The sequence below is a fragment of the Haliotis rubra genome, unplaced genomic scaffold (assembly GCF_003918875.1).
Source record: "Haliotis rubra isolate DU_JTF1 unplaced genomic scaffold, ASM391887v1 Scf146, whole genome shotgun sequence".
Lineage (NCBI taxonomy): Eukaryota > Metazoa > Mollusca > Gastropoda > Lepetellida > Haliotidae > Haliotis > Haliotis rubra.
This window is the reverse complement of record NW_025765403.1, coordinates 231432-252345: the sequence shown is the minus strand read 5'-3', so window position 1 is coordinate 252345 and position 20914 is coordinate 231432. Positions and strand designations below refer to the sequence as shown.

The 20914-nt window shown below is 40.4% G+C and overlaps 1 protein-coding gene across 1 annotated transcript in view; it reads left to right on the top strand.

The window, feature by feature from the left end:
* The first annotated feature begins 3826 nt into the window (after positions 1 to 3826).
* Positions 3827 to 20914, top strand: part of LOC124269622 (filamin-A-like) — a 64123-nt gene continuing 47035 nt past the window's right edge. The window contains exon 1 of the mRNA XM_046704657.1: positions 3827 to 4542. Coding sequence (XP_046560613.1) covers positions 4239 to 4542 — 304 coding nt within the window. The 5' untranslated portion in view covers positions 3827 to 4238. The remainder of the gene's footprint in view (positions 4543 to 20914) is intronic.

Below are 20914 nucleotides of genomic sequence, written 5' to 3'. Positions count from 1 at the left end.
GCCCTTTACTTGACAACATATTGCCTTGGCCAGCGCGTGCTCCAGACATTGACCCAATTTACCATCTCTGGAATCGCCTTGATCGTTAGCTGAGACAGCATGTACCACCTCCGGGGACCGACAGGAACTTGAACAGATCGTCATTGAGGAAACGTGTGTAAGGATGCCCAGGGTGGACACAGTCGCTGTTGATGACGTGTCCCCTGACTCCTGTCTTATTATATGACTCAAATGCAAGGCCAGCATAACAATGAATTTTTAGTCAAATTATTGGAAAATGATTCTTTCTGTAAAATATTTATCATAAATCTCATATACATCTTTGTTTCTATTTTTGGTCAAGTGAAGTCAGTGATAACTTTCTGTTTCCAGGTAGTTTACAGTAAGTAACATGTATGGTAATTTCCCGATAAACTTCAGTTGTTTAACGCTATTTGTTAACATAGTTCAGCAGAAGCGTGTTGACGAACATGCACACGAAACATTATTGTCCACAGAACATGCACATGAAACATTATTGTCCACAGAACATGCACACGAAACATTATTGTCCACAGAACATGCACACGAAACACTATTGTCCACAGAACATGCACACGAAACACTATTGTCCACAGAACATGCACACGAAACACTACTGTCCACAGAAAATGCACACGAAACACTATTGTCCACAGAACATGCACACGAAACACTATTGTCCACAGAACATTATCACGAAACACTATTGTCCACAGAACGGAACATTATTGTTCACAGAATATGCACACGAAACACTATTGTCGACAGAAAATGCACACGAAACACTATTGCCCACAGACAATGCAATCGAAACACTGTTGTCCACAGAAAATGCATACGAAACACTATTGTCCACAGAACGAAACATTATTGTTCACAGAACATACACACGAAACACTATTGTCCACAGAAAATGCACACGAAACACTATTTTCCACAGAACAAAACACTATTTTCCACAGAACATGCACTGTAAAATGTGACTTCAGAGCCCCTGTTGTAACTGTACGACTATCGCAGTCCTATACCTCCTATGCAGAAGTCTTTGTTGGAAGCTCGTCCCTGGTCGATATTCCAGTGTCTATGTAGTGAGTGAGTGAGTATAGTTTTACGCCACACTCAGCAATATTCTAGCTTTATGGCGGCGGTCTGTAAATAATCAAGTCTGAACCAGACAATCCAGTGATCAACAACATGAATGTCTATTTAACAAGTATAAGACACTAATTCTTCACGGTGTAAATTTCTAAGTGTGAATAGCGTAAGCATGTACATCGTATAAAGTATATATGTTTACGCTGATATTATAATATTTTGTACGTACGACAAGCCATGTCTATTTGCTAGTGATCCAGCGAGTTTGAGGTGTGGAGATCGAGCCCACCTGTGACCGGGTGTAAAAACCTTGGAGTCAACTTTATGTGCAGACTCTTTCAGTGTTGTCACAACCCCTAGTGTACAGTACACAATCCGAAAGATGTCCGAAAAGACATTAATTTAAAAATAGTCGATTTTCATAAACATCTGGGTTTAATCTTCACGTCTAACGGGAGTTGGCATCATCATATTGAAAACATTATCAAAAAGACATAAAAACTGATTGGAGCATTTCGGAAATTAAAGTTCCTACTAAATAGAAGAACACTAGCGAACATATATACTGTATTTATAAGGCCACACTTTGAGTACGCATGCGAGGTATGGGATGCATGTTTGATTGAACAAGCTAATAGATTAGAAAAACTTCAACTTCAACTATGCAGCTCGCATAGTTACTGGTCTTCCAGTTCATTGTATTATGAAACGGGATGGGATCTACTTTCTGAGAGAAGGAGAAGACGCAAATTAACATTATTATATATAAAATTTAAAAAGGTCTGACACCAGTTTTTCTTCAGGATTTACTCCCATCTGTAGTAGGCAACCAGACAAGTAATGAGTTAAGAAACTCCAATAACTTTAATCAACCATGTACAAGACTGAGGTACTCAACGTCATCTTTTATTCCATCAACAGTTAAAGTGTGGAATAATATTCCCTTAGCTACTAGAAATTGCAACTCTGTTGCATCGTTTAAATCTTATATCCACGTGAAGGAAAAATGCGCACCTATATATTATTCATATGGAATAAGGAAGTTCAATGTTATGCACACTAGATTAAGATATATGACGAGTACACTTAATTATGATTTATTTAGAATAAATGTGAAAAATGATGCATCATGTCAATGTGGCCATAGATGTGAGAACATTTTTCATTACTTCCTTGAATGTCCATTGTATACTATTCAAAGATATAAACTTTTTAAATCTTTAGAACATATTGTCAAAAATAGAACACTGATTGATATTAATCTTATCTTACATGGCAATGCAGGTCTCTCAATCACTGAAAACCAGAATGTTTTCAAATACATACATATCTATATCTTTCAAACAAAACGCTTTCTCAGTTAGCATCTGTTGTACATATCCTAGCCTATGTCTGTCACTTGTGTACATGTACTTTGTTGTAAGATGAATTGTGTAATTATCCGGAGAGGGCTTTTTTTAAGTTGGATAACTTGAATGAATAAAATATGTTTAAAACAAGTACACAATCTTGGGCACTTAAAAGAACCCACGAATCCGTTGGTATATGACCAGATGGTGGCCACATGAATAAGTGCAAACACCCAGTTGCGGGTACAGCAACGTGCAGCAAACTTGGACAAAGTACTGTGACTATATGTCCCAGTCCACCCAGCTGTGAATGGGTACCTCGTTAGTGTGAGAAAGCCGTGAAACCGTAAGGGTGAAGCCTTGTGGCTGCCAGAGTTGTATGATCCCCGGGGAGTTGAGATTGATAATACGATGTGCCATTGAGATTGACATCCAATGATCGAGGGGAAAATCCCAGCGCCTTGAGCATGTACTAGTTGCGTGAATATGTGCGCTATTTAAATATCCTATAATAACAATGATAATAATATTTGTTGCTACAAGTGGCATTCATGAACAAGTTTATTAACATCTACCTCCTTTAACTTCCCAATTGGAACTTGAACGTCGAGGTAGTGAGTGAGTGAGTATGGTTTTACGCCGCCTTTAGCAATATTCCAGCAACATCACGGCGGGGGACACCAGAAATGGGCCGCACACATTGTACCCATGTGGGGATCGAACCCGGGTCTTCGGCGTGACGAGCGAACGCTTTAACCACTGAGCTGAGGTAACTGGAGTTTCAGTTCCTTATATATTCGTAATCTACTCAAGCATAATTGTGTTTTCAAGTTGAAAACGCCATGTGTTTATTATAATCCAAGTAGTGATATATTTCTGGATACACACATTCCCAGTTAATCGTTACAAGTCACGTAACAATAGGCATTAGTTGCCGCGAATGACTAAGTATTATGTTAGGATTTAACACTAGTGCTCCAGCAGTGATTCACTGCAACAATCTGGAAATATCCCAGTTACACATACGTATTACTGAGGAGAACACTGGCTTATATAAATTTGCAAATCGATCTGTTTACATATATTTTTCATAGAATCTGAATTGTTTGTTTGAATGACGTGCTCTCCATCAATAGCAGGTCAGGTCATAAGGTATGACCGAGCGTGCTGCTGTAAAGTTCATTTCTCTTACTCGATCGGCTTGTACATGATCAGTGTTGTCAATCAGTTGTCAATATCAGATGAGGGTGGTGACCTGACCCGGTCATGCTGACTGTCAACACCCGTCATCCCGGGTTGGAGGGACTGTAGCAAAATATCACTGCAGGGATAAGGTAAACTAAATATATCTCTAAGTTATAACAAGTAAACAGGGGCCCGGTGTGGAGACGACATGGTGTTCGCTATACTAGAAAACCGGTTTTGGGAAGCGAATGCCTTGTGTGACGGTATTGTGAGAAGGTGAATAGCGAAATAGGTCTTCTGTCGATTTACTGAATATTGCATACCTGCCTTCTCCAACTTCAACGGGCCAGCCGCTCTTTCAGTGTAGCAAAAGCCCTGACAGAGAGGGGTGCAGAAGGGATGACATATTGCCCTCACCCCCGGGATCTGGACGTACGGCTTGGTTGTTATTGGCTTGTCGATAGCGTGTCTGTTGCATCAGCGGGTATGGCGAGCATTGTGTAGAAGGTGGAAACCTGGTGTCAATTTCACTGCATTTCAAGTGCTTCGCTTGGAGTTTTAGAGATTTGGAGTGAAAGATAATTCAATATGAATCACTTTGGTGGGGCAAAGGAGTCCCTTCATTATCCGGATCTGGCTCAACGGATGCAGATCCAGAAGAACACATTCACCAACTGGCTCAATGAGCAGCTGAAGTCCAGGAACATCGTCATCCACGACATCAGGACCGACTTCCACGACGGCGTCAACCTTCTGGCCCTGGTGGAGGAACTACAACATCGGAGATTCGGGGGTGTTGTTAAGCATCCAGTGAAACATTTTGAGAAGTTACAGAATGTGTCTGTGGCTCTTGATGCCATCTCCCGGGACGGCGTGCGCATCGTCAACATCGGTAAGTTAACACGTCATTGCATGCAACAGTATGATACATTGCTATTGAAAGAGATAAATTATAACACTGCACACAACTGAGGTGTGTGTGTGTGTGTGTGTGTGTGTGTGGGGGGAGGGGGTTGTTGTTTAAGATGGGGGTCTGGATATAGTTTGGTGTGGGTATGGAGGGGGAGGAGTGGTTACTGGGATGAAGGGGGTGAGGGATGCGGATGGGGGTGGTTAAGATGAAGGCTGGCGTTGGGGATGCCGATGAGGATGGAGAGGCATAGTGTAGTTGACAGCACATATAAATAATATTGCAGACAACATCTGTTTTGTATCTCTTTTCAGCATATATTATCATTTATGTTTGATCAGATCAACAACTGTTCGTATTGTACATATCATCAACAGTGTCTGATTGCAGCCTGTACTATTGTGGAAAGATAGTGTCTTGTGTAGCCTCATCACAGATACGCATCGATGAGTTCAGCCTCTTGGCTGTCACAGAAGCCCATGTATTTTCACGTTCTGTTTACCGTGAATAGAACATCTTGTTACACCCTCTGTCTGAAAACGGTCTTTGTTAAATCCTTAAATCCATGAATTATTGACAAAACTCAGTTTAAGCTAAACGCGAGTCTGCATCTCATTGTTTGCATGGAATGAATTAATTTTACATAAAAGTTGATCGATCGCACTCTGTGTGACACATGTCACAACGTTATTAATTGTTATCGGCAAGACAGTGTTTGCAGAACGAAATCAATTACGTTCTGTGGGTTGTTAAAAATAACATGACAAAACACAAAGAATACCCCAGGTCGTATCATATCTACCCAGCGAGTGGTATACATGGGACCACATCGTTTTATCACGTACAACCAGATCTCTGTACTCAACACAAGTGTATAATCGATCTAAACTAGGTTTTACCTCAGGCGATGTACGTATTGCTGAATATTTGATAACCTAGAAACCTACGGATGCAAGAGAAACAAGTACAGATTGTTAAAACCTGTATTTATCTAGGTTTTTGTTGTATTATGTAGCAACCGCCGTTACTACCATAGGTACTGGCATGACATGACATTACATCAATGATCGTAGCACATGAATATGTCTGAGAGTGAATTCATTCTACTTCAGCTGTCATGAGCTTGTATACCAGTGTGCTGTGATATGTACATTACTGTTGACAGACCAGCTGAGACACATAGCAGCACACCTTGTACATGGTTAAACTTCACATGTCCAGTACACTGTGTCATTCTGATAGACTACCAAATACAAGTTTGCCGTACAGGGTTATTGTAGAGAGAGAATATGTGAAGGTTCTGGTATCTATTTTGACAATAAACAAAACGAAGTGCGTTTAAGTTTTCACTGGTATATCTCTCCGACCCGAGAAATAGAAATCCTAATGCTTCCTGTAAGCCGGTCAGGGAGTGTTATTAAAATGTCAAGAGTACCTGACGCGATGTGCTATATATAACCAGTATATGTAAGGTAGGGCATGTTTAGAAGGAATGTGACCCACGTTACACTGATGAGAGATAATTCGTACCTCCAATAGAATAAAATGGATACGAATACTATAACTTTATACTGTTTCTCGTGTTTTTTTCACGAGATCATCTAGACACTCAGTAATATTTCCGCTTTATGACGGCAGCCAGTATTAATGGAGTATGGACTGGACAATCCAGTGATGGACAGTGTGAACAATGACCAGGGACTCCTTTCACGAAGCAACCTTTACTAAGGTTAACCTTAACTCCCATTCTTTAACATTGCACTAAGGTTACCTTAGTGACTTACGATCACCTTAGTGCTTTGTGAAAGGAGGCCCAGGTCGTGGATAGAATATGATGTCACTCAGTCAACCAGGTTACCAGGTACATTACAGCCTCGTGCTAGTTACAGATAGGATTGCATACAGAGTATTAGTCTATTGGTTTAGATCTCGTTGATTTATGTATAACTATTCGTATATGTCAACATGAACCTTTGATGATTATATACAGAAGCGCGCAGAGACACATCCACGCGTACGCACGCACAAATACGCATACGCAGAATGTATGGCTGGATTGCGATGTGATTGATAGCATCATGACGTACCGCGTGTCCCGCCGTCACATTGTATATTAGTGGAAGTGCGCTATGCCCAACGAATACTTCGTGTTTGAAATTTAATAGCGAATATATCATATGGAGTGTTTAGTTTATGATGTACGTATGACTCATCTCAACTTTTAAATCCACCCGTGAAGATACGGGTAGAACTGATCTTCAGTAACCCATGCTTGTCGTAAGAGGCGACAAACGGGACCGGGTGGTCAGGCTCGCTGACTTGACTGACACATATCGTATCTCAATTGCGTAGATCGATGCTAATGCTGCTGAACACTGGATTGTCTGGTCCAGACTCGATTATTTACAGACCGCCGCCATATAGCTGGAATATTGCTGAGTGCGGCGTAAACCTAAACTCACTCTCTCGCTTTTGAATCCAATGTAGCCATTTCAGAGGTTACTGTAATAATCTTGGAAACCGATCAGATGCATGACAGCGATTCGTGGAAGAGCTGTTTGAGACAAAGTGGTAGTTCGGGTAGCCTAGTGGCTAAGCGTTCGCACGCCGAAGACCCGGGTTCGATTCCCCACATGGGTACAATGTGTGAAGCCCATATATGGTTCCCCCGATCGTGTTATTGTTGGAATATTGCTAAAAGCGGCGTAAAACTATACTCACTCCCGTTGCACACTGATGTCAGCACCGCTTCAACCATGCCAGAACAGAACACCGCAGTGACATGTGACCACCAAGACGTATATTATAGGACTCTCGTGTAGCTAACAGCTTCACAAAGGACGGATTAACGGATTATAAGAGACTTTAATGAGGCAATGGGACTACACGGGCTAGTGAAGGTCGGGACTGAGGCGAAAAGCTTTGTCAATGCATATCATAATCTTGCCTGCATATGTAATCTTTATATTTTTTATATTATGAGAAATATGTTTATATTTTCTTATGTTATTTTCATAATCATGTCCTAAAAAACTACCACACCTTGAGTGACTGACTGACTGAGTTTGGTTTTACGCCTCTTTTAGCAATATTCCAGCAACATCACGGCGGGGAACACCAGAAATGGGCTTCACACATTGTACCCATGTGGGGATTCGAACCCGGGTCTTCGGCGTGACGAGCCAACACCTTGAGTGAAGTCCATGCAGTAACGTGTCTCAATATAGACAGCTGTGTTTGAGTCTCTGTGATGGAATCGCAAACTGCCAATCGTGTGGGGTCGATGTCGACGTTCCTGTAATTGTATTGCCTAGATGTGTAGAGAAGCAACACTATATTTCTAATGTGAAGTTTACACGACATGTTGATTTTCCATTAAATCAGAGACGGGTCACGTGACATTGACGCTGATTTTCTATTGGATCAGAGGCGGCTCACATGACCTTAATGCTGACGTTCATAAACACATTTTAACGTTCGTGTATGTTTCACGAGACTAAAACATGTATACAATGACGGACTATCTCAACATTCCAGGCACTGTAACAGTGTGCGAAATAGCCACTGGCCCGCTAGCCCGTGGCTAGTAAAAATCCAGTCGGGCAAGTAAATCTCCAGTCACTAGCCCGACTTGCTAGTGAATTTTCATGGGGTCATTTTGTAAATATACCACTCTCTCCGACTTGTTAAGTTATAATACACTTTTAAATCATGCAAGATGATGAAACCCGTGCCATGCCGACAACATCTTATTCTCATCTCTTTTTGTAACATTTTGCTCAGTTTCTACATTCAAATTTCGGGCTAGTGAATAGCACTGAATACTTATGTGGACTAATAATTTTCAGGCATAGCCAGCCCGACTGGCAAGATAATTTGGAAGAAATTTTATCATCACGGACATACTCTTTACTCGGGCACTTCAATATAAACAACAAGTTGTTTATGTTAGAATATCTACGTTTGGGCCAACCGTAGCGTACCCGAAGAAAGCAAAAGATAGACTGCATCCAACACTGACAGTCACCAACATTTTACAGTTATCTATAAAATGTTCAATGCCTATTTCGAAACATCTTAATTATCACCTTCAAGTGACTGGTTAGTCTGGAAAGGAAGAATAGCCGTTCATGTATCCACATATTCACACGGTTAGAATGTTCAAACTCAATGCTCAATGAACTCAATTAATGTGAAAGTATTCTGAAATATGTATCTAGATGTTACATGAGCGGTGGGGATTCCAGGGAATAATGGCACCAACAATGCTGCCTCGTAGTGTTGGATTGAAGGGTCACCATGCTGTGACGCGTTTGATTCTTCAGCAAGGTGCCCAGTAACAGTGATCTGTGATCACCCTGTCAATCACTTGTTTGTTTGTGATCACATCCACTATTTGAACTAATATCGGCTGAGTCAGGAACCCAGACTACTGCACCATGTCCTTAACACGTGAACCTATTCATGTGGTGGTGTGTGGTCATGTGATTAGACCTCAGGTCACAAATCAGTTGAAGTTGAACAACGTTGGTCGCTCCTCGGATGGTTGACCGTGTTTGGCAGCTTGACTCCTGAGAGTTTCTAGGACTTCAGTCCTGTCTCACAACGAAGCACATGTGATACATGTGGTCTCACCTAAGGCAAGTGAGTTTGTTAAAAATTGCCTCTGTTCACTCAGCAGAAAATGGGTACCCGGTGGGATAGGTCATGTGAGTATTAACCTTCTAGCGCCTCACAGGCAGCTTGTGTTATCCGGGGTAATAATAACCAGATAGTTTGGGCACTTCGAGGATGCATTATGCGTGGAGAAAAGCACATGATAAATGGACTATTATAATTTATTATTATTATTACTAACCAACCATGGTCACAGTGAGTGTATCTAACATGTCAGGGATTGTTCATACAGAAACAATGAGTTGAAACTCCCATTTACTGTCTCCATCTCCCAGCTGAATGTAGGCGGTGTGGCTTCACGTGTGCACCACCTCACGTCATGGTTCACTTGTGCATAGAGCTGAGAATATTGAAGGGGGTCGCATGGTGAATGGAATCAGCCATGCAAGGAGAATTGTGGGACTTTAGATTTGAAGACGAGCTTTGATCTAACATGAAGCAACTCAGTCTCTGCACGGAGTACATCTATACCCATCTGGGTGAATACATGTACCATTGTCAAACATGTTGGTAAAGTGAACAGACAGTTGGTCCCATATGTGTGACTGGGTGCATTTACGTCAGAATCCATAGTCTTCTATTTCCGATACACGATCACATGATCTCCATATTACGTATTCTGAAAAAAGTTGATGGTTCAAATTATACCATTTAATGTATGTCGTGTATTAATATGTACATGTATTAGGTTTTCGTGAAGCATCCCAGTGAATGTTCCTCCAACACGAAGTAACGTCACATGTTACTTTTGTCAGTCCAAAGTCGTTTATTGTCACGTCACAGCCTATTAAAGCCTTTGTCACGGACATTAACGATACATCTCCTTCATACCAATTTTCTCAGGTTTATTGAGTTGATACAATATATGGTTTGATATTTTTTTCTGTTTACGTTTTCTTAAAACGCCTTGAGTTCAACAGTTTCAAATATTTTTAAATTTCAACTGCACACATATTTGTTTTACAAAGAGGTGGTGTCGCCTAGCAACGCGCAGTAGAGGTACAACATTGCTGTGGGTCACTGAAACACGTGGAAACATTGCGGAAATGAATGTGTAGCATGACTGTCAGATGTGCGCTGTCGAGATATGTGACAGTTGAACATAAGAAAATATGACAGGCACCACCTCACAACCTTCCCTTCAGCTGTGCTACCGCAACCTCGGCCTCATAATGTATTCTTATCATGACATCAACTATCATTGTTATGATCATGACATCAACTATCATTGTTCTTATCATGACATCAGCTATCATTGTTCTTATCATGACATCAACTATCATTGTTATCATCATGACATCAACTATCATTGTTATTATCATGACATCAACTATCATTGTTATCATCATGACATCAACTATCATTGTTATTATCATGACATCAACTATCATTGTTTTATCATGACATCAACTATCATTGTTATTATGACATGATCATCATGACATCAACTATCATTGTTATTATCATGACATCAACTATCATTGTTATCGTCATGACATCAACTATTATTGTTCTTATCATGACATCAACTATCATTGTTCTTATCATGACATCAACTATCATTTGTTCTTATCATGACATCAACTATCATTATTGTAAACAATCATCAACTATCATTGTTATTATCATGACACCAACTATTATTGTTATTATCATGACATCAACTATTATTGTTATTATCATGACACCAACTATCATTGTTATTATCATGACATCAACTATCATTGTTATTATCATGACATCAACTATCATTGTTATCATCATGACATCAACTATCATTGTTCTTATCATGACATCAACTATCATTGTTCTTATCATGACATCAACTATATTATCATGACATCATGACATTGTTCAACTATGACATCAACTATCATTATTATCATGACATCAACTATTATTGTTATTATCATGACATCAACTATTATTGTTCTTATCATGACATCAACTATCATTGTTATTATCATGACATCAACATCATTGTTATTATTCTTATCATGATCATCAACTATTATTGTTATCATTATCATGACATCAACAACTATCATTGTTCTTAACACTTGACATCAACGGTGAATGTTCTGGATCATGATTTCAACTAAAATGTGCATGTGGATATTCGCCAGTATGACATCCCTGATCTACTTTTTGTTAGTACATGGACATTTGTTGTTTAACTTTATTTTGGGTGTATTTGTTTTACGCGTATTTATCGTTGTCATTATCCTAGCTATAGGTTGTGGGTTTGAATGCTAGATTTAACATAGTATACCCATATTAGGTTACCACCAACTCCAAGATAGTTAGTTTCAACGACAATTTCAGAAGTTGCCAGGGTGGGTAGGGTAGCCATTGAAAGAACCTTTGCCTCGTCCAATCAAAGGCCAGGGCACAATCACAAGCAACGCAACCACACGCAACCACACACAACCACACGCAACCGCACACAACCACACGCAACCACACTCAGCACACAACCACACGCAACCACACCCAACGCACACACGCAACCACACGCAACCACACACACAACCACACACAAAACCAAACAGCAACCACACACAGCACACGCAACCACACGCAACCACACACAACCACACGCAACGCACGCACAACACGCAACCACACGCAACCACACACAACCACACGCATCCACACACAACCACACGCACCCAAACATAACCACACGCAACCACACACAACCACACGCAACCACACGCAATCACACACAACCACACACAATACTCACTCAGACACTCACTCACTCACTCACTCAGAAACTGCCCTACTTTCTCATTCACTCCCTCAAACAGACCTACTCACTCACTGACTGGCTGACCCAACTTATAAGCAACACACCCCTCAAATGTTTTCACTGATTAAAACATCAGTATAGAGGCAATCAAAACAAAACATTTGGGCACACTGATTGTGGTACTGGCACTGACAGCGTCAGAAACATCATTTCCATGAACATACTTGCGCATTCCTCTGACATGTAATAATCCAGAACAGATAAACACTATACTACAGAAGGGGTCCATCGTTCTTGTCATTCAGGCCAGCAAGTATGTTGACTCAAGGCAGGAATAACATGCAGCCTGCACCAAATCAAACACCCATTTGTCAGGGAGCTTGGTTCTCGTCATTGAGCGAATTCAGAAAAGTTTGAACCGTCGTGTTGAGTGATACAGAAGCCCCAGGATGAGATGGAGAGGTGTTATCAATAGTTCTCATTCTGCAGCTATTGAAATACGTGGATGTACACAGTATACATCCACTGGAACAGTGAGTGAGTTACGTTTTACGCCGCTTTTAGCAATACTCTAGCAATATCATGGCGGGTGACACAAGAAATAGGTTTCACACATTGTGCCCATGTGGGGAATTGAACTCAGGTCTTCGGCGTGACGAGAGAACGCCTTAACCACTAGGCTACCCCACCGCCCATCCACTAGAACAGATGACTGTTAGAAGATGTTCCTAAACCCCCAGTGTCATTACCATATGACAGCACCAAGTTACCATCACCTAGGAATGTTGATCAAATCGATGCTACAGAACCCGTGTGAACAATGCTCGGTCCCATCTCTCTGTTCAATTTAACCCTCCATTATACCTTTGTTTTTATATGCTTTGTGCACTGAGTAATACACCCGACGATGTACATGCTCAGGGACATATCAACAGAAACTCTGCCATCTTTGAATAAGAGACATTCAACCAAGGTATATTTATGATTGACAATTTGCCAATATAACAATGTACGTGACCCGCTCTGGCCTTTTTTGCACCGTCATGCCAGCTGATTCTATATGGAGGTGGATTATATACCGTGGAAGAGATTGGTGGGCTGACCCCAACTGTCAACACACACTCGTCACTTTCTCTATCATATTGGGCCGGCTAGTCAGCCAATTGCCTGAACATCTACATCTACATAAACCACGTTCAGTACAAAGGACTGTGAGGCTTTGCAAGGAAAAACAGATTCACGTCTAGTTAACAGGAATATATCATCTCTCGCGTGACATTTTCTGACTATGCCTTTGCACACGAACGTGCTTTTAATCCAATGAATATGAAAATCCACAGACAAAACGATATTGGCATTGTTATCGTGAATATTATAAATATTTAAGTACTGAAATAATTGAATGAAGGTTGGGATGATCCTGCTACAGACACCCTGGTTATGCTTATGATCACCTCAAGGCCCTTGACCCCTCAACACAGCTTAGTCAGCAAATGGGACTTCTCCCAGGAAGTGCTGCCTGGTCGAACCCTTCAAGAACCCTGTACACTCCCCAACACTGCAGTCGTCTGCATGGTATAGATTGTCAGAAGGGCTATGCTCCTTGCCACAAACCCGGGTACTCTTCAAGTGCCAGTCAAGATATTGTAATACACACGTGACATTTCCTAAACGAGGTTCGCATATTTGCCGTGTCTTTCCTGAATCTTGTCAATCAAAATGTGTCAAAAGGGGCAGAGAAATTCAATGGCATAAATAATTTCATTGGTAATTTATAAAACGAACAAGGTCAGGTTTGTTGGCTTGGATATGTCTCAGGCTTGGATACGTGTTCCAAAAATGTTTATAATTGTCACTTTCCATGACGCTCTACACACATTCAGGGTCATACCATTGATTGTCCTGTGAGTTACAAACCCAAGCATGTTGAAGGCTGTACTGAAATACCTAGCAACGGCGTCATACTTTAGATACTGTGTTTGTGCCGACGCTGGGCATCCGATATCGAGGTTTTGGACAGTCTCAAATTCATAAACATCATTGTTGCAGTTGTTATCATCATCATCGTTGTTGTTATCATTACCATTAGTGGTTGTTATAATCTTCATTGTTGTTATCATTGTTGTCGTTATCATCTTCATTGTTGTTTTATTGTTGCTGTTGTTATCATCATCATCGTTGTTGTTATCATTACCATTAGTGGTTCTTATAATCTTCATTGTTGTTATCACTGTTGTCGTTATCATCATCATCGTTGTTGTTATCATTACCATTAGTGGTTGTTATAATCTTCATTGTTGTTATCATTGTTGTCGTTATCATCTTCATTGTTGTTTTATTGTTGCTGTTGTTATCATCATCATCATCGTTGTTGTTATCATCTTCATTAGTTGTTCTTGTAATCTTCATTGTTGTTATCATTGTTGTCGTTATCATCATCATCGTTGTTGTTATCATTACCATTAGTGGTTCTTATAATCTTCATTGTTGTTATCATTGTTGTCGTTATCATCATCATCGTTGTTGTTATCATTACCATTAGTGGTTCTTATAATCTTCATTGTTGTTATCATTGTTGTTGTTGTCATCTTCATTGTTCTTGTTGTTCTCATCATCACCACTGTTGCTGTTATCATCATCATCATCGTTGCTGTTATCATCATCATCATTTTTGGGGGTTATTATCATTATGAGGACAATATAGTATAGCGGCTTTTACCGGGTTATTCTGGGTGTTGCATCATCATGTTCTCTGCCCACACATATGAGCAGGCCAAATAACGGTAACATTCACTCGGGTCAGGAGCTCTGCTATCGTATAACATGAACCAGTGAAGTGCCATACAGTAGGCCATGTACATGGTAAGCGGTTCTTTGTGACCGCTCTCACCACCACTAGTTACTGTGTGATACAATGACGGTATACACAACGAAGGGAAACCAGATATTCAATACTTCTCGAGGTTGGCTTAGTTCACCATTCAAACGTTTTGGTCGGCAGCATTCCCACCTGTAATTACCCTGTTGAGGAATAATGCTCTTTGTTCATGCTTCATTTTCAGTATTGTTAAGTCAGAACAAACAGAACAAGCACATACGATCTAAACTAAATAGACCTCTGCGTAGATGCACAGGTTGCTTAACAAGGCAGCCACATACTAAATATGGGGACGTCTTAAAATAATCCGTTTTCCTATCTCGATGCGTTTGCCAAAGGTTCCAGAACATCGCAGTGCATGACCAAGACAGTATTTCAAATAGTGGTGTCACGATTCATCGATAATCGATGTTTGCATCGTCCACTACGCGATACGAGTGCATCGATACAAAACACATTTAGGCAATATATCAGGTTATTTATATCGCAAGGGTCAGTGATACATCGATGTATTGCCACAAGAGATTATATATCCCGATACAGCTTAAATACTACTTAAAGTTGTCAGAAGTATTGCATTAGGAATAGGAAGGGAGTCTCTTTGAAATCCTTTGAATGTTAAAAACAAATTTAACCTTATCGGAATTTGTCTGTGTCTGTTACCTTTGTTACATGAACAAAGGAGTTGGTGTATAAGTGAAAGTGTGTGAACATTTTTCAAACTCTGTGAACTGTAGAATACTTGTCTTCATTTATTAACAACTATGAACGATGTCTTAACTTTGTTAAGAAAGAGAACAAAGAGAAGGTAAAAATTAGAAAGCATACTTTAGAGTTGTTTCAGTGATTCCGAATTTAGATATAAATTACATTGAATTGATTGTGAAAGCATTGGTGCAGAAACACAACTGAACAAGGAAAACTTCAGTTTCAAATTTTAGATCAAGGTATGCTGAATATGTTTGACTGAACCTTCTTTAGCATTAAATGAACAACTTCTTAAGTGTGTGTGGATGAAACACATGTTCTGCTGTATAACCAATGAAGTTTCAGTCATATATGTTCTGTTATTAAAATTGTAAAATATCGGGATACGTATCGTATCGCCACCATTGTATCGTGATGATAATTGTCTCGCAGGTTCCTTATCAATACTTTCATGATATATCGCCTCGCCTCATCAAACTGGTATCGGGTTATACCGTCTCGCCACTCAGGCCACGATACACAGCTCTAATTTCAAAGGCTGTGGGTTCTACCGTGTAAAATGAAATAATGCGATTAGAAACAAAACGAGACGTCTTGATATGCGTGTAAGCTGAAATGAAATGGAAATAGTTGTTTCAACGAATTATGGTCATCCACACAATCAAACAGTTACGTCAGTGTCAAATTCGGCTTTTATGTTTAGCATCATGAGAGATAGGCCGTTTATGATTTGTCAATTGTGTAGACTCTCGACTGAAGATTGCATTAACTTTTTGTCGTATTTCACGTACAGTGAAAAGAGTGTTATTTTCTAATTTCAAATTTTCATTGTTTGACAACTTGTATACCTTATTATCCTTCTGTAAATGACTTGTGGCAACTGCTATATTTCTATACAACACGTACCATAAACAAAACACATTGACAGCCAGACACAGGTCAAATGGCTACCACTGGTCTGGCATAACGCATGTCAGCCCACTGATGTGTGGTTGATTGAGGTATGTTCACAATAACTACAACTGACAGGGTCTCCGGTAAAGAGGCGACACTTAACGCCTACAGCACTAAGCTGCCTGATGATTACCTTCATTCCATGCTCACCGTGTTCTTCAGTTCTCTGTACTCTTGTACAACATGTCAGGTGATATATCACCACATGTTTGATCGATCAGTATGTAGGTGGTAGAAGAATGATTGATACCAAAGAAAAATGATTTTATCACTCTTTGAATGTGCTGCATTACTTTTTTTTCTCCAGTTCTTTGGGTATTCATTTTTCCATTATACACACGTTCACCTGATCCAAACAAAAATGTTACAAAACAGTATGGGTACATTTCGTTCTGTCATTGTTTCCCCAAAATAATCTTAGTAATTATACCCAATGATCGGAGAGTGACATTGAATGAACACCATAACGTGTGTAAGTACAACGACCCTCGTAAATTCAGATGGGATTAATGATAAGCAATAATCAAACTTAACAAAATGTCCAGATTAAGAAAACATATCCTTTGTATATTTGAAATTTCGACGGATTGTCTCCGTTTCTGATATTTCAGTGTGTCAAGCACTGGTACACGACGAAGTCTTACATTTATTGATTGTATCTTAAACTTAGTCTACAGAAATGTCTTAAACAAGCATCGCCTACTTTCAAATATTCATTATGAAGACGTTCATATCATAAAGGTCATGCATTATCAAAAGTAATGAACACCTACTTGGCCTACATCCACAGTGCACAAAGGTTAATACGAGCATCTACTTGGCCTTCATTCACAGTCCACACAGATTAATAGGAACACCTACCTTGCCTACGTCTACAGTCCACACAGATTAATAGGAACAACTACATCGCCTGCATCCACAGTCCACACAGATTAATAGGAACACCTACTTCGCCTACATCTACAGTCCACACAGATTAATAGGAACACCTACTTCGCCTACATCAACAGTCCACACAGATTAATAGGAACACCTACTTGGCCTACATCCACAGTCCACACAGATTAATAGGAACACCTACTTGGCCTTCCATCCAACAGTCCACACATTAATAGGAACACCTACTTGGCCTACATCAACAGTCCACACAGATTAATAGGAACACCTACTTGGCCTACATCAACAGTCCACACAGATTAATAGGAACACCTACCTTGGCCTACGTCACAGTCCACACCTTAATAGGAAAACTACTTGGCCTACATCTACAGTGCACACAGATTAATAGGAACAACTACATCGCCTGCATCCACAGTCCACACAGATTAATAGGAACACCTACTGAACCTACGTCTACAGTCCACACAGATTAATAGGAACACCTACCTGGCCTACATCCACAGTCCACACAGATTAATAGGAACACCTACCTCGCCTACGTCAACAGTCCACACAGATTAATAGGAACACCTACATCCACAGTCCACACAGATTAATAGGAACACCTACTGAACCTACATCTACAGTCCACACAGATTAATAGGAACACCTACCTGGCCTACATCCACAGTCCACAGATTATTAATAGGAACACCTACCTCGCCTACATCCACAGTCCACACACAGATTAATAGGAACACCTACATCCACAGTCCACACAGATTAATAGGAACACCTACCTCGCCTACATCCACAGTCCACACAGATTAATAGGAACACCTACCTGGCCTACATCCACAGTCCACAGATTAATAGGAACACCTACCTCGCCTACATCCACAGTCCACACGGATTAATAGGAACACCTACATCCACAGTCTACACAGATTAATAGGAACACCTACCTCGCCTACATCCACAGTCCACACAGATTAATAGGAACACCTACACTTCCCTACATCCACAGTCCACACAGATTAATAGGAACACCTACCTCGCCTACATCCACAGTCCACACAGATTAATGGGAACACCTACCTGGTCTACATCCACAGTCCACAGATTAATAGGTACGCCTACCTCGCCTACATCTACAATCCACACAGATTAATAGGAAAAACTACATCCACAGTCTACACAGATTAATAGGAACACCTACCTCGCCTACATCCACAGTCCACACAGATTAATTGGAACACCTACCTGGCCTACATCCACAGTCCACAGATTAATAGGAACACCTACCTCGCCTACATCCACAGTCCACACAGATTAATGGGAACACCTACCTGGCCTACATCCACAGTCCACAGATTAATAGGAACACCTACCTCGCCTACATCCACAGTCCACACAGATTAATAGGAACACCCCCCGTGCCTACACTTACGCACGCACACACACACACACACACACACACACACACACACAAGAACACACACATACTTGGCCTACATCAACAACACAAGAACGCATGCTTGGCCTACATCAACAACATCCATACCATGGCCTGCCAGCTGTATTGTCATCATACCTCGCCTTATAATCAGTTGTATGGGGATCTTGCTCAGTATTCACATCACTTAAGTATTTCTTTTCACTAAGAATAATAAGCGATGTGCTTTGCTGGCATGAATACCTGAACATCAGACTGCCTATCCCACATAAAGCGTGTATCAATAGAAAAGCAAAGTGCTGCATGTTTTCTGTAGCGCACTGTGACTGAGGACAGTGCTTTACAATTATATCATGGATGAAGTCATACTAGGCCTCATGTACAGATGGGAAAATAGAGGGTGAAGAATATCACTGAAGCCTGTCACCACTGGGAGATGGGTGAACATGTATGTTTACAATGTGACGAAGGTTTTTGACACAAAGTCATACAGTTCAACATTATAACACTTCACAAAATACATGCCAAAAGGAAATAGTTTAGCTAACTCAACTAGTGTCTAATCTCCATGTGCCGATTACCATACACACGATTGGCCTTTCTGTCATGACAGCAATCTATCTCAGATAGATATATATATGGTGCCAGGAAAGGGGCCCCTTCGTCAAGCGAATCAGAAAACATATCAATTATCAATTCATCTTGGGTCACGCACTTCCTCAAAGATAAATTGTCTCTTGAAACTACAGTTCTAACACTTTCAGTCATACCTTTGCATTTGATCGTATCAGAAGTAAAAGAGACAACCTTGAAAGTCCAACAAGGACAAATTGTCATTCATTTAAAAGTGTCTATTAATGTGAATACCAGTATTTTCCGTATCTTCAAAAGATGACATATCTGCTTATAATCACACTCTCGTTGTCTTTTATTCCATGTGGAATGCAACTCATATATAATTTCACTGACTTATATTTTACCCAGGAACATTTAATAATATATGTTTTGAGAATAGTCTTCTGGTGAATAGTTCAGACATCGATATCTTCACAATGTGCAGTCCCTGTGAGTAACTGTATCTATGCTGGCATGCATGGATAATAACATTCTTCACTGTTTACAAATACCCTGGGGTCACGACCTCGGAATGTTTTGTAGTCCTCTTAGTGATGCCTCATTGATCCGAACACATTACTGTGATCACCTACTTACTAGGCATTTGGGTAGTAACATCACATGTCCAGATAAACAACATATATATTTGATATCAGAAGACACGAGGGTGACATTATATTCATCAAAATCATTCCCCATCAGTTATCAGTATAAGAATGGATTTATCTGAACACAAAACTGCCATTAGGTTTCTTGAGCAGTGATCTCAGTGAGGTCATAGCATTGTGACGTCAAACAACTTCATGACATCAAAGCATTGTGGTGTCATGACAGTTCAATTGTTGCGACGATGTGGATATCACTTGGAGATATCGCTTGGTCTCACACAAGCGATATCTACTGTGATAGCCGGTTGTGGAGTGTTTACACCTTCTAGATATTTGGGGACGCTAATTTGGTGGCTCGTCACACGACGTAGGTCCGGGTTCGAGTCTCCGAATGGGAGCAAAACGACGCTCATTCTTGGTGTTTCCCGTCCCGCCCCTTGCCGTGATATGATCATAAAAATGATTTACGCAGGGTTCACATATTTCCTATGTGTAATAGTATATTATGTATGTAGCAATGGTCAAGTCACTGTCAGTATTCAGGTGACGATTACTTTTCATTTTTACCTGGCTTGGACATCTTTGTGCAGTGAATTAGATCAATTTTAGTTATAGATTGGCGTCTTTGTCCGATGTCTGTCATCAAACATAGTCCCGCCTTGTATGTCTAGAAAGAAATGTTTACACTTGCACTGGTTCATTACATAATATAACACTATATGACGTTTAGCCCAATGGGAAACTGAAACTTGGTTCACTCGGGGCATCATCTTTTAATAAAATTTGAGCGAATATATATATTATTTATTACCACAGGTAAAGTG